At 38.9% G+C, this 15,710-nt stretch overlaps 2 protein-coding genes across 3 annotated transcripts in view; both read left to right on the top strand.

The window, feature by feature from the left end:
* PRRG1 (proline rich and Gla domain 1) overlaps positions 1-15,496 on the top strand; it is a 108,873-nt gene extending 93,377 nt beyond the window's left edge. For both annotated transcript variants that reach the window (XM_033118710.1, XM_033118720.1), the window contains exon 4: positions 14,271-15,496. In XM_033118710.1, the coding sequence (XP_032974601.1) occupies positions 14,271-14,756 (486 nt within the window). In that variant the 3' untranslated portion in view covers positions 14,757-15,496. The remainder of the gene's footprint in view (positions 1-14,270) is intronic.
* Positions 825-1,394, top strand: LOC117029440 (ferritin heavy chain-like). The gene has a single exon (XM_033118731.1). The coding sequence runs from the start codon at positions 843-845 to the stop codon at positions 1,392-1,394; it is 552 nt and encodes a 183-aa protein (XP_032974622.1). The 5' UTR covers positions 825-842.
* Positions 15,497-15,710: the final 214 nt, after the last annotated feature.

Here is a 15,710-nt window from a genome sequence, read left to right as displayed (position 1 = left end):
ATATATGGCTGCCAAAAAAAAGTATACACATCTTAAGATTGGAAAGAACTGTTTTAAATTTACAGTGATGAAAAAAATAAAATAAAAGTACACTGATGGTAACCATTTTGAACAACTCTTGTAACTGTAGAAGACAAACGTGACTTGTACTAATCTTTTGTTATCGGTATATACTGGGTGTTACAATTTTAGTACAGATTTTCCCTTCCGCAAACTGTATACATTTATTTGGCACCCTCTGTATATCTACACGTGTGTGTGTGTGTGTGTGTGTGTGTGTATGTATATATACATATATGTGTGTGAATAATATATATATATATATATATATATATATAATATCTGACCTACATATACCAGGAAAGAGAACTTTATCAAAAATCCAAATTATAATAATATTCTCACAATTTTTAGTAATTTCTTTAAAATGAGAACATGGTGCTATTAAAGAGAATAACCAGAATAATAGAAAGTGCTTGGAAAATTAAAAATTTATTAAACTAAAAACTTTTCGATGCCAAGTGCTCGGCACAGAGTCTTTTGCGCTCACAAGGCTGGGATGGACCCTGGAACAGTGAGCTCTCTCCCCTCCCTGCACTGGCCTTGTAGTGTAAAGGCCACCATCCCGCCCCCCAGCCCTCAAGGGAACTCATTTCAGGTCCCCACCCACACCTTCCACCCAGCCCAGCAGAGGGCGTCCTCCTGGTCCATCTTGGGAGTTTGCTGAGGTACCTGGGAAAACCGCCCCTGACTCAGCTTCTGGCTGCCCTGGTCGCCTGCTCCTGCGACACTCCAAGGCCCAGCCGCCGCGTTCGCCCTCGCCTCGGCCCGCACCTCCAGCCATGACGACCACGCCGCCCCCGTTTGTCAGCGAAAACTACCACCTCAAATGCGAGGCCGCCATCAACTACCAGATCTCCCTGGAGCTCTACGCCTCCTACGTGTATGAGTCCATGGCCTCCTATTTCAGCAGCCACGAGGTGGCCTTGAAGCACTTCGCCCAGTTCTTCCTGCAGCAGTCCAGCCAGGAGAGGAAGCACGCGGAGAGGCTGATGGAGCTGCAGAACCAGCGCGGGGGCCACCTCCGCCTGCGCGACATCAGCAGGCCTGACCGCAACCGCTGGGAGAATGGCCTGAAGGCCATGGAGTGCGCCTTGCACCTGGAGTGGAGCGTGAACCAGAGCCTGCTCAACCTGCACCAGCTGGCCACCGAGATGAAGGACGCCCACCTGTGCGCCTTCCTGAGCAGTCACTGCCTGCAGGGGCAGGTGGAGTTCATCAAAGAGCTGGGGGACCACATCACCAAGCTGCGCAAGATGGGAGCCCCGGAATCCGGCTTGGCAGACTACCTCTTTGACAAGCTCACCCTGGGCGACAGTGAGGAAAAGAACTGAGTTTGGACTGCCTGCCCTATAGCCACTGGGTGACTTCCCCTGGTCACCATGCTGATCAGGCACATTGCAGTATTTATTGCCTTTGAAAAGCGTTCACTTAAATTATTATCTTCTGGTTTTGCCATTTCTTCCAATAAAGTTATTTGGTTCCTAAATAAACAAATGTCTCTGGTTGATTCTTTTGCTAAACCCTCACCTTCTGAGTTTTAAAACAAGCATCTAGGAGTCTCTCCAGCCACCCATGCCCCATCCACATGCAGCTCTGGCTCTGTAGATGGAGGGAGAAGGTATTGCGTGGGACCCTAGAAAACAAATCTTCCCCTTATAAGCACAGTGGTATGTGGAGGTGGGGTGAAGTGGGGCCCTGGTGAATGTGGGTGCATCAGGATTTCAGTTGCTTCTAGGGAAGAAGTGAAGGGAAAGGGATTGGGCACAGATTAAAATAAAGGGGTGTTCAACTTTACCTGAGAATTTAATTTATTATAATACGTAAATATCAACATTTGTTGATTCAAGATAGCAAGAAGGGAACCCGGGAAGCCATCTGGCAGAGTATCTCTTTAACAAGCTCACTGTGGGCAACAGTGATAAGGGAAAATGGAGCCTTAGGGTAGGCTGGCTTCCCCATAGACATGAGCGTGGCTTCCTGTGGTTCCTCATTCAGAACATGCGTGCTGTCCTTAAAACACCTTTACTTCCCCTTATACACAATGTGGTTATGTGGGGTGGTGTGAGATTGGTGATTTGGGGGCCTGGTGTCTGTGGGTGCATGTGTATGATAAAAGTATAGAAAAAACATGGTCTAAAATTCATCATAGTGGTTGCCTCTATGGAAGAAATGAAAAATGGGATTGGGCAGGGATTACAATAAATGGAGTCTTCAAACTTTATCTGAAATATGTCAGCTCCTTAAATTATGCAAATGTTAATGTTTATGGTTTCTCAGTAACAGCTTGGAGCCCTGGAAACTGGCGTAGTGGAGTACCTGTTTGGCAGGCTAACCCTTGTCAGTCAGTATAGGAACTGTGCCTTAGGCTGGCTTCTCCATAGACACAGGTGTGACTTCACATGCTCACCAGTGCCAGGCATGCATGCTCCAATTATAAAAGCTCTACTTATGTTTTCCTTTTTTGTACAATTTCTACCAATAATTTGGTATAAAAAGAAATCCGTACTCAATATAAGTGTTGAAAATGTAACAGTTCCTGAAGTCAATTTTTTTTTATAAGATTTTATTGGGGAAGAGGAACAGGACTATTGGGGACAGTACTTCCAGGACTTTTTTCCAAGTCAGGTTGTTGTCCTTTCAGTCTTAGTTGTGGAGGGCATAGCTCAGCTCCAGGGTCAGTTGCTGTTGTTAGCTGCAGGGGGCTCAGCCCACCATCCCTTGTGGGAGTCGAACCAGCAACCTTGTGGTTGAGAGGACACGCTCCAACCAACTGAGCCATCCGGGAGGCAGCTCAGCTCAAGGTGCCGTGTTCAATCTTAGTTGCAGAGGGCAGAGTCCACCATCCCTTGCTGGACTCAAGGAGTTGAACTGGTAACCTTGTGGTTGAGAGCCCACTGGCCCATGTGGGAATCGAACTGGCAGCCTTCGGAGTTAGGAGCACGGAGCTCTAACCGCCTGAGCCACCGGGCCGGCCCCTGAAGTCAAATTTTTGATAATGAATATAATAGTAGATTGAAGCTCCCTGTGAGAAATAATTAAGTCATAGATGGACCTCCTAGGATAACCAATAACCACTCAGTAGAAAGTCCAGGAGAAAACAAGGGGTTCTGTAAAGGGGGGGAGACAATAATCTAGAAATACTTACAAAAATAATAATTACAATCCAAATACTATTATCATATATATATTTCTCCCTTAATAATGTTCTGAATTATATTAATACATTTCCCTACGTGGAATTTTTTGGGGGAATGAAACTCATTTGGTCACTGTTGATTTGTTTTTCTAGAATTTTTTTGAGATATAACATTGTGTAATTCTAAGGTGTGCAATATGTTGATTCAGTACACTTATATATGATTGCCACCAAAGCATTAGCTAAAACTTCTATCACCTCACGTAGTTACCATTTCTTTTCGACGGCAAGAACATTTAAGATCTACTCTCAGCAACATTCAAGTATATAATACAATATTGTTAATGATAATGACTATGCTGGACATTAGATCCCCAAAGTTTGTACCCTTGGGCCAACATCTCCCCATTTCCCCCATCCCCCAGCCTCTGGTAACTACTATTCTACTCTGTTTCTATGAGTTTGGCTTTTTTACATTCCGCATATAAGTGATATAGTATTGTCTTTCTCTGTTTGCTTATTTCACTTAGCATAATGCCTTCAAGTTTCATCTAAGTTGTTGCAAAAGGCAGGATTTTCTTCTTTCACGAGGCAAAATAATACTGTTTTGTCTATATATACACCACATCTTTTTTATCCATTCATCCGTTGATGGACACTTAAGTTGTTTTCATATTTGGGCTATTGTGTTATAACTAACGTTGCAAATGAACATAGTAACGCAGATATCTCTTTGAGATCCTGCTTTTATTTCTTTCAGGTAAATACCCAGAAGAGGGAGTGCTGGATCATATAGTAGTTCTGTTTTTCATTTTTTGAGGAACATTTGTACTGTTTTCCATAATGGCTGCACCAATTTTCATTCCCACCAACAGTGCACGAGGGTTCCCTTTTCTCCCCATCCTTGCCAACACTTCATATTTCTTGTCTTTTTTTATAATAGCCATTTTGACTAGGGTGACGTGGTATCTCATCGTGGTTTTGAGTTGCATTTCCCTGATGATTAGTGATGCTGAGCACCTTTCATGTACCTATTGGCCATCAGTATGTCTTCTTTGGAAAAATGTCTGTTCATATCCTTCACCTACTTTTTAATTGGATTGTTTCTTTTTCTTATTGAGCTGAGTTCTTCATATATTTTGGATAGTAACCCTTTGTCAGCTTATGATTTGCAAATATTTTCTCGCATTCAATAGGTCGCCTTTTCATTTTGTTGATGGTTTCCTTTGCTGTGCAGAGCTTTTTAGTTTGATGTAGTCCCACTTGTTTATTTTTGCTTTTGTTTCCTTGGCTTTTGGTGTCAAATCCAAAACACCATTGCCAGGACCCATGTTAAGTAGCTTACTGCCTATGTTTTCTTCCAGGAGTTTTATGGTTTCGGGTCTTATATTCACATTTTAAATCTGTTTTGAGTTGATTTTTGTGTATGGTGTAAGATAGTCATCCAGTTTCATTCTTTCACATGTTGCTATCCAGTTTATCCAGTATCAGTTATTGAACAGACCATCCTTTCCCCACTATGTAGTCTTGACTCCTTTGTTGTAAATTAATTGACCATGTATGTGTGGGTTTATTTCTGGGCTCAATCTGTTCCATTGATCTGTGGTATGTGTCTGTTTTTATGCCACTGCCATACTGTTTTGATTACTATAGCTTTGTAGTGTCAGGGAACATGATACGTTCAGCTTTGTTATTCTTTCTCAAGATTGCTTTTTCTATTTGGAGTCTTTTGTGGTTCCATACACGTTAGAATTGTTTGATCTATTTCTGTGAAAAATGTCATTGGAATTTTAATAGGGATTGCATTGAGTCTGTAGATTGCTTTGGGTGGTGTGGACATGTCAACGTAAGAATATCCAAACCTGTAGAGAATTTTCATAATAATTTATTTGAGCCAAAACCAGTATATGCCTAGAAGCCAGATCTCACCAGATTGAGAAAAATGCTTCCAACAAAGGGCAATTTGCAGCTTCTTTTATGCATTTGGAATTAAGGAGGGAATGTAAGGAAGGAGACATGAAGGTGGGAGAAAGCAAGGCTGGGATCAGATTACAGGATAGTTAACAAGATTATATATTCTCCTGAGGGAGGTCACAGTTATAGCAGGAGGGCATCTGAAAGGGTAGTCATGCGTTAGATGGAGAGGTCTGAAAGAGGGGGCATTTCAAAGGTGTGTTAACCTAGATGCACAGAAGCAATAGACAGGGCTTGTTTAAAGCAAAGATAAGCCTTTTACTAAAGAAGCTATATGCCTGGGTGTGACTACCCACCGTGACCTACCCAGTGAGGAATTTATGATCAGATCACCCTACGAGGTCACCTTCCATAGAACCCCTTTTTTACCCACAGGTTCATCTTATTTGTCACCTGATCTTTCTGCATCTCGATGTCTGTTTCCTTCCACAGGTCAGAGAAGTTTTCATGCATTATTTCTTTTTTTTTTAAATTAAAGTTTATTGGGGTGACAATGGTTAGTAAAGTTACATAGGTAGCCATTATTTCTTCAAATAAGTTTTCTGTGAAAGAGGTTTACTGTGAGAAAGAAGTCCCTTTCTCTCTCTCTTCTTCTGAGACTCCTATAATGCAAATGTTGTTCTGCTTGATATTGTCCTATAAGTCATTTAAGCTATCTTCACTTTTTTCAATTCTTTTTTTTCTTTTTGCTGCTCTGATTGGGTGAGTTACTCTGCCCTGTGTGACAGTTTCCTGATCCTTTCTTTGTTTCATCTATCTGTTGTTGAACTCCTCTAGTATGTTTTTCAGTGCAGTTATTGTATTCTTCAGCTCTGTGGCTTCTATTTGGTACTTTCTTATATTTCCTTTGTTGAAGTTCTCACTTTGTTTATCCATTCTCTTCCCAAGCTCAGTGAGTATCTTTTTTTTTCACTATTTTTTTTTTTTAGTAGTAGTAGTGAGTATCTTTATGAACATTATTTTGAACTCTTCATCAGGTAAGTCATTTCATAAGAGTCTTTTTCTAAGGTTTAATCTTGTTCTTTCATTTGTAATAAATTCCTGTTTCTTCATTTCATTTGACTCTCTGTGTTGGTATCTGTGCATTAGATAAAACAGCCACTTCTCCCAGTCTTGAAGGTGTGGCCTCCTGTAGGAAATAAACCTTATCATTCAATCCTGCCCTAGCTCTTGGTTTTCTGTCAAATCTTTGTGATTGTCCGAGAAGCCTGTTTTATTTTGACTGCCTCCTAATAGTTGAGGGTGTGCCAAGATGTGTCAGTGTCTTCAAGGAGAAGATGTCAATCAGCACCTAGATTCAGGCTGATTGGAATTCAGAGCCTTATGCTGCAGTTTTTTAAAAAGTATGCAAATATGCAGTGCCCTGTGGGACCACCTTGCAAATCCCACTGGCCACCGGAAGCAGGTGATATAGAGGTTTCCCCTGTAGCAGCTGCAAAAGTCAGGGCACCACAAAAGGGTACGTACCAGTTCCTTTCTGAGAGATACCAGCAATCTGGAGCAAAGCAGAGAAAGGGCGCCAAGATGGCATCCACTGGTCTCTGTTCCTGGAGAGTCTTCAGTAGGCCCCTATATGTATGTTAAATTAAATGCCTGCCCTTCAGGCCAATGCTTTAAAGTATACAAGTAAGCCTCTTTCATACAAAATCTGGGTGCCTTTCAGTTGGCTTCTGGTGCTAGGCAAGTCTGCTCACATGAACCATTTAAGAACCATTTCTTAGTTTGCTATAGCCTGTGGGTCTCCTGGACATGAGCCCCATTGGCTTTCAAAGCTAGACGTTTTGGGGGCTAATCTCTCAGGTGCAGATCTAAAAAGTTGGGGTTCCTTATATGGGATTCGAACGCTTTGCTATTCAGGGAGAAGCTTGTGGTTTTGAGTTTCCACCTGATGATGGGTCACTGCCCTGTGCCGGGGATTGGGTTTATAGAGAGATCTTATGTCAGCCTCTCCTACCTGCTTCAATGTTTTGTTGTTTTTGGTTTTGTTTGTTTCTTTTCACCCAATGTGTAGGAGTTGCTCAGGTATTTCTTAGGTTTTTTCCACAGGAATTTGTTCCATATGTAGCTGTAGATTCGGTGTATCTGTGAGAGGAGTTAAGTTCAGGTTCTTTGTATGTTGCTGTCTTATACCAGAATCCTTCAAGAATGAATTTTTAGCATTCAGTTTTTAATAGTGGTCATAAGGGATATTTTGGGACTTGAGATTCCTCCTGCTGCCTCATACAGCAGTACAGCTATCAAATCCCCCATCAAGTATGCTGAATCCAAACCTTAACAGTTTTTAAATAATTATATCTAAATTATAGAGGTTTACTTTATGTAAGCTGTGTGTCACCTTGCAAAATAATAATCTTCATAATTATTTGTAAAAAGACACACCAACAAAATCATATTCTCTTCTTCATTCCCCAGCTATACTGTTTTCAACTTATTGTAAAATAAGTTGAATTGACGCTATACTCAGCATAATTTTGTTTCTTGGCAACATGTCTATACCCTAGTGACAGTTTTCAAGATAATGCCTTACATTTTGTATTGTTATTTACAAACATTTTATCTATTCTCTCAAAGTTATCTCCACATATTCTTACCCTGTGGACAAAGTAATTAACACAAAGATGTTAAGTGACTTGTGTCACTCCACCCATTTTCCCCAGAACGTCCATCTTGATAAAGAATCTTCAAAATTTTGGACAACCTCTTGTTGGAATGTCCCATCTTGTTCTCAGTTAGGCAACGTTTCAGATTAGGGCTCTGGTTTTTGTCCTTCATCTCTGATAGTCTTCCCTTCATACTTATTCAAGGAAAAGGAGAAGCCATGTGAGTACTGGATAGAAATGCTGCTGGGTCCTCCTCAGTAACACATACTCACTGGAAACATTAACCATTTTCCAGCTTCACTAGTTAGGTTCTGAGCTAATTAATCAAAGATTGTAAAACATTTTCAGCTCTGCTCTGAATTATGAATAGAGTCCATCAGGCGTTGAGTCACTCAAGTTCTAATAAAAAAAATGGCAGTGAGAAAATTCAAAACAGAAAAACATATTTTATAAAAGAGCAACTAATATTATTTGATGGAATGTTGCATGTACTGAATTTTGTTCTAAAACTCACCTACTGTGATGAAACATCTACCTCTTGGGGTTCTTCCTTCCGAAATGCTTCAGACCTCTCTGGCACATTCAGATTACATTTATTATTTGTATAATTTTAGCCTGATCTAAAACTACTAAGACCCTTTAATGAAATTTTTCATCATTAAACAAATTTTCATTCCTTCTAAAACAGTGCTTTACCAAGTTTTAGAATCATTTGGCTTGATTATCTTTGAGTATCTTTTGGCTGCTTTCAATAAGATAAAAAAAGTGGGAGATGAGGGTAAGGGGGATCAAATATATGGTCATGGAGGAGAACTGACTCTGGGTGGTGAACACACAATGAGATTTACAGATGATGTAATACAGAATTGTACACCTGAAATCTATGTAATTTTACTAACAATTGTCACCCCAATAAATTTAAAAAAAAAGATTAAAAAAAACTATTGAACTAGTTTTTAGAGACATAAACTTGGTTTATTTGTTTGAATGACAGTTATATTAGTCTTGATTTCAAGTGAATTTTCATTTGATTCTCTGGCCTAGAGAATAAAATAAGTCTAGTTCCCAAAGAAATCTGTCAGTAAGTACCTTTCTCAGTAAATACCTTTCTATCAGATCACTGTTACTTTAATTGAAAACATTTAATTTATAAAATGAGCCAGCTCACTTTTGACTACATATTTAACATGACGGGAAGATTGAATTTTCTAGGCAAGTAGCCAGACCCGTTCAAAATGTCTTATACATCAAGGCAGATTACTTTTTTGTTTGCTCTGATACCAGGCCTCTTGGATTCAAATCCCAGCTCCAACATTTACGTGTTAAATGACCTTGGATTTATTATTAGGTAACCTCTTTGAGCCTCCATTTCCTCATCTGCAAGTAGGGATGAATTATACCTTCATTATTGGGTGTGAATTGAGTTGAGGATTAATTGAGTTGCTATAGGTAAAGTAAAAATCTGGTTTTGAAATTCCAAATTCTTTTTGTCTAAGCTTTGGTTTTAACCATTCAAAATAAAATCCTGATTTTCTTTTAGTCTGCAAATTTTTTGTTTCCAGCATGTGAAACAGAAATTGAATTATACCAGCCAGCCATGAAAAAATCATTTTCATGTGCATTATTGATGCTTGATTATCCCAACGTGATATGGATAATATAAAAGAGCCACTTTTCAATGTATTTATCCAAGGTTAGCATTATGTAATTATTTGGAATCAGATATTTGTTCATTTTTGTGGATAAGATTAAATGGTGGGAAAGGAAATGGAGATCTGAGAGATTAAAAAGTGAGAGGGGAACTCCTCATCTGCAGATGAAAGAAAATTGAGTAAACATGAGACACTTGGTAGGTCTCCATAAAAACATGCTTAAAAATGTTATTCCCTGGAGTGATGTCAGCATCATGGAGAAGTGAGTCATTCCCTTTGTCTTTCCACTTTAAATTACAACCAGTAGAACATCCATAGCCCAACATAGGATACTTTACACAACGCACCAGGATGCCCGAGATGTCCATACATCTTCAGGTGGGCAGATTGGACCTTTTGGACAGGGCAGAACCAGAGGAGCAGAAGTGACAGAGCCTATGGCCAGAGGCTCCAGGAACCATGGCAGCACCCGAGATCCAGGCCCCCCACCAGTGGTAGTGACTGCAACTTCAGCCCACACAGCAGTGGGGGCTGCAGCCAAGAATCTGGTACAGCAGCAGCAACACCTGCGACCTGAGGTTCCAAGAATGGTGGCAGCACCTGCAACCCAGGTACCACCTCATGGTGGCAGCGCCTGCAACCTCAGCTGTTCCAGCTGTAGGCGGCACCTAAGCCCCCAGTGCCCACAGCCGCAATTGTGCTTATGCCCTGAGGCTCTTGGAACCACAGCAGTGCCCAAGACCTGAGGCTCCAGGGACAGTGTTCACACCCACAACCCTGTGACACTACAGCAAGGCACCAGTGATGCCAATTGTTAGTGGCGGGTGCAAAGTGCTAGCTCTGAAATATAGAATCAACTCAGAAAGGTGTTCACTACTTCAGATGTGCCAGAAGAGGAATAATTCATCAAGCACCATGAAAAAGGTACAGTAATATGGTATCACCAATTCTCCAGAAACTAAATTTAAAGTCTTGGAAGTTTGCGATCTGATGGAGAACTCAAAATGGTTTTCATGAAGAAACTCAACAAGCTACTAGAAAATTCAGAAAGACAGTTCAGTAAGCTCAGGAATAAAATTAATCTGCACAAGGAGTACTTTACCAAAGAGATTGAAACTCTAAAAAAGAACCAAACAGAAGTTATGGAGCTGAAGAACTCAGGAAATCAGATGAAGAATGAATTAGAAAGCAATGGAAATAGAGATGGAAGAGAGAATTAGTGAGCTCAAAGACAGAAATCTAGAAATGATTCAGGTGGAAGAAGAGAGAGAACTAAGATCCTAAAAATACGAAGAAACTCTAAAAGAACTATCCAACTCCACTGGGAAAAGCAACATAAGGATAATGGGTATCCCAGGAGGAGAAGGGAGGGAGAAGGGAGCAGAGAGCTTAATTAAAGAAATAATAGCTAACAGAACACCTAATTACTTCAATGCAAAAAGACCTTCTCCAAGATGCATTATATTAAAATTGTCAAAAGTTAATAATAAAGAATTTTAAAGGGTGGCTGATTAGCTCAGTTTGTTAGAGCGTGAGGCTGGTAGCACCAAGTTTGCCAGTTCGATCCCTGCATGGGCCACTGTGAGCTGCACCCTCCTTAAAAAAAAAGTTTAAGAATTTTAAAGGCAGCTGGGGAGGCGGGAAGTCACCTACAAAGGTACTCCCGTTAGGTTATCAGCAGATTTCTCCACAGAAACTCTATAGGCCAGGAGAGAAAGGAGTTACATATTCAAAATATTGAAAAGATAAAAACCACCAGCTAAGAATATCCAGCAAAGTTATCTTTCAGATATGAAGGAAAAATAAAGGCTTTCTATGACAAACAGAAGCTGAGGGAGTTCACTACTATTAGACCTGCCCTACGAGAAATGTTGAAAGGAGCTCTTCTACGTGAAATGAAAAAGCAAACGTATACAAAACTTTGAGTAATGGAATGGAAAGAATCAGAAAATTGCAAAGATATTTCAAGAATACAATTTAATCACTAAAGTTTAACATAAAAGTTAAAAGAAAAAAACACGTTAAAAATAACTATAGCTACTTCAACTTGTTAACAAACTCACAACAGAAAAAAGGACAATTTGTCCCAACAAAAACATAAAGAAAAGGACAGAACCTGTATAGGCAAATGAAGATAAAATGCTATCAGCAGAAAAAGGACTATTTTATCTATGAGACATTTTATACAAACTACATGGTAACCACAAAACAAAAATGTAGAGCAGAGACAAAAAAGAGAAAACAGAGAAAAAAAATCATAGAAAATCACCAAACTAAAATGGCAGACAGACACACAAGAGAAAATAAACAATGACAATATAGAACAAACAAAACAAAAGATAAAATGGCAATACCATGTTTCCCTGAAAATAAGACCTAGCTGGACCATCAGCTCTAATGCGTCTTTTGGAGCAAAAAAATTAATATAAGACCCGGTCTTATTTAATATAATAATATAATATAATACCTGGTATTATATTATTTTTTTGATTATCCCAATCAAAAGTCATAGAGGGACTGTATGGATTAAAAAACAAGATGCAACTATATGCTGTCTGCAGGAGACTCCTCTGAGCTCTAAAGTCAAACATAGGCTCAAAACAAAGAAGTGGAAGATGATACTCAAAGCAAATGGTAGCCAACAGATAGAACAGACTTCAACCAAAAAAGGCAACAAGAGCCAAAGATGGACATTCTATAATAATAAAGCAGACAATCCATCAATAACATACAACATTTATCAATATGTATATACCTAACATAGGAGCACCAAAGTATATAAAGCAACTATTAACATTTACAACTGCATCAAAAAGAAAAAAAATACCTAGGAATAAATTTAACCAAGGAGGTGAAAGATCTGTACACTGAAAACCATAAGACATTGTTGAAAGAAATTGAGGAAGACACAAAGAAATGCAAAGATACTCAGTACTCATGGATTGGAAAAATTAACATTGTTAAAATGTCCATATTATATCTAAAGCAATCCCTATCAAAATCCCAATGTCATTTTCACAGAAATAGAATCAAAACATCCTAAAATATTATGGAACTATAAAAGACCTCAAATAACCAAAGCAATCCTGAGATTAAAAAAAGAAAGAAAAAAGCCAGAGGTCTCACACTCCCTCATTTCAAACTATACTACAAAGCTACAGTAAAAAAAAACAGTATGGTATTAACAGAAAACCAGACACAGTGATCAATGAAACAGAATTGAGAACCCAGAAATAAACCCACGCCTATATGGTCATTTAATCTATGACAAAAGAGGCAAGAATATACAATGGAGAAAGCAAAGTCTCTTCAGTAAATGGTGTTGACTTGAACATAAGACTGGAAACCATAAAATACATAGAAGCAAACATAGTAAGCTTCTTGACATTGGTCTCAGCGATATTTTTGTGGATTTGATTACAATGGCAAAGGAAACAAAAGCAAAAATAAATAGGACTACATCAAATTAAAAAGCTTCTGCACAACAAAGGAAACCATCAGTAAAATGAAAAGGCAGCTTAGTGAATGGGAAAGATAATTTGCAAATCATACATCCAATAAGGGGTTAATATCCAAAACATATAAAGAAGTCATACATTTCAACAGCAACAACAATAAAACAAAACGGGCAGAGGATCTGAATAGACATTTTTACAAAGAAGACATACAGATGGCCAACAGGCAGGTGAAAAGATATTCAGTATCACCAATTACTAGGAAATGCAAATGAAAAATACAATGTGATAGCACTTCACACTGTTTGAATGGCTATCATCAAAACAACAAGAAAGGACAAGTGTTGGCAAAGATACAGAGAAAAGGGAGCCCTCATGCACTGTTGGCAGAATTGTATGCAGCCGCTATGGAAAACAGTATGGAGAGTCTTCAAAAAGTTAAGAGTAAAACTACCTTATGACCCAGCAATTCCACTCCTGGATATTTACCCAAAGAAATCCAAAACTAATTTTAAAAGATATATGCACCCCTATATTCATTGCAGCATTGCTTACAATAGCCACGATATGGAAGCAACCTAAATGTCCATTGATGGACGAATGGATAAAGAAGATGTGGTACATATATACAATGGAATATTTTTTGGCCATAAAAAAGATGAAATATTACCATTTGCAACAACAACATAATACCCTAACGGGTATTACAACAACATAATACCCTAACGGGTATTATGCTAAGTGAAATAAGTCAGAGAAAGACAGGTACCATATGATTTCACTTACATGTGGAATCTAAAAAACAAAATAAATGAACAAAAAGAAACTCATAGATACAGAGAACAAATTGATGGTTGCCAGAGGGGAAGGGGTTTGGGGCTGGGTGAAAAAGGGGAAGGAGTTTAGAAGTACAAATTGGGAGTTACCAAACAGTCATGGAGATGTAAAGTACAGCATAGGGAATATAGTCAGTAATATTGTAGTAACTATGTATGGTGTCAGGTGGGTACTAGACATATTGGGGTGATCACTTCATAAGTTATATAAATGTCTAATCACTATGTTGTACACCTGAAACTAATATATTGTTTGTTAGCTGTAATTGAAAACTAAAAAATTTATATAAGGGGGAAAAAATGTCATTGCTGAAAATATAAATAACTCCAAGTCTTGAGAAAGACTTGTGACTATTTTAGGAAGGATGCAGAGTGACGGCCATGATTTTACATGTAATCTCTTGCCACAGATAATATAGGCTGTAGGTCATTTAAACCAACAAATCTGGTTTTGGGTTTGTGTCCATGTTAATAGAACCTAGACATTTTTTCATGTGGTATTTCACATCTTTTGATCATACTGATCTTCAATGTATTTTGTCTTTCATTTTCAGAAAGAGTTTTGGAACACCTACACAAAAGCCAAACAAGGAGAGAGTAACAGAGGAAGTGACTGGTTTCAGTTTTACCTTACCTTTCCATTAATCTTTGGCCTCTTCATAATCCTCCTTGTCATTTTCCTAATCTGGAGATGCTTCCTCAGAAACAAAACTCGCAGACAGACAGTGACTGAAGGCCACATCCCTTTCCCTCAGCACCTTAATATTATCACTCCGCCCCCCCCACCAGATGAAGTGTTTGATAGCAGTGGATTGTCGCCAGGCTTTCTGGAATATGTAGTTGGGCGCTCCGATTCTGTCTCGACTCGCCTGTCCAACTGCGATCCTCCACCAACCTATGAGGAAGCCACTGGCCAGGTGAACCCTCAGAGGAGTGAAACGGAACCTCATTTAGACCCACCCCCAGAGTATGAGGACATCATCAACGCCAGCTCAGCCAGTGCCATTGCTATGGTGCCTGTGGTCACCACCATCAAATGAAACTGCAGACTTCTTTTTACTATAATCGTTTTTAAAATACTAATGAAAGAACTTTCTAGCACTTTACCACTACATAAATGTGTATTGACTTATTGTATTGGACTCTGACAGTGTACCACTTCACATTTTCTGATTTGATTTTTATTTGTTTTGTTTCCTACTATAAAATCATTATCCCTGCTCATTTTTACTAATGGAAATACATGAAGAGGGAAAAACATGAAGAGTTCTTCAAGTGATATGATGAGCTATACATATATATGTCTGTGTGTGTATACACATGTATTCACGTATATATATATGTATATGTATGTATGTGTACATCAGTCCACCATATGTGCAACTGTCTTAAGCCATTAACTTCTGTTTAAATATCCTGCAAAGAGAACCTTACTCACCAAAATTGGGGGGAAAACGGCACCAACGTTTTGTGTAATAGATAGCAACATGCTGTTAAATTTTGAAAATAAGATGAAATTAGCATGTTTTCTCATTATTACTGGCTTCTGTTTACCTTCTTTTTCTTCATCTACCTTAAAAAAAATGCATGCAGTCCATCTTGATTTTCGAAATGTCTCAGAAAGACAGAGGGAAGGCACAGTAAACAATAACTTGCCTATAGTATATAGCAAGGAAATCAACGGTCGTTAGTAGCATTTGGAGAGTTTTGTAGGAGGGATTTTTTTGTTGTTGTTGTTGACTGCCTCCCCCCAGCGAAATTAAACAGTGTTTGCTTACTATCTTTGAATGTCTCGTGCTATTTGTATTGACATCTTGGTGGAGATGATTTCCTGGCAACAGAATAATTTCAAAAGTAGATATATGTATTAATGACAGGGAATAAAGATTTCTCCTTTGCTCATTAGTGACAATAATTATTTTCTTCTCGCTGTTCCATGGCCTTTTACTCTGTTCCCTCACCTACCACCACAGAATCTTCAAGCACCTAAGAAT

This window comes from Rhinolophus ferrumequinum, chromosome X (assembly GCF_004115265.2).
Source record: "Rhinolophus ferrumequinum isolate MPI-CBG mRhiFer1 chromosome X, mRhiFer1_v1.p, whole genome shotgun sequence".
Lineage (NCBI taxonomy): Eukaryota > Metazoa > Chordata > Mammalia > Chiroptera > Rhinolophidae > Rhinolophus > Rhinolophus ferrumequinum.
This window is presented reverse-complemented; position numbering and strand designations above follow the sequence as displayed.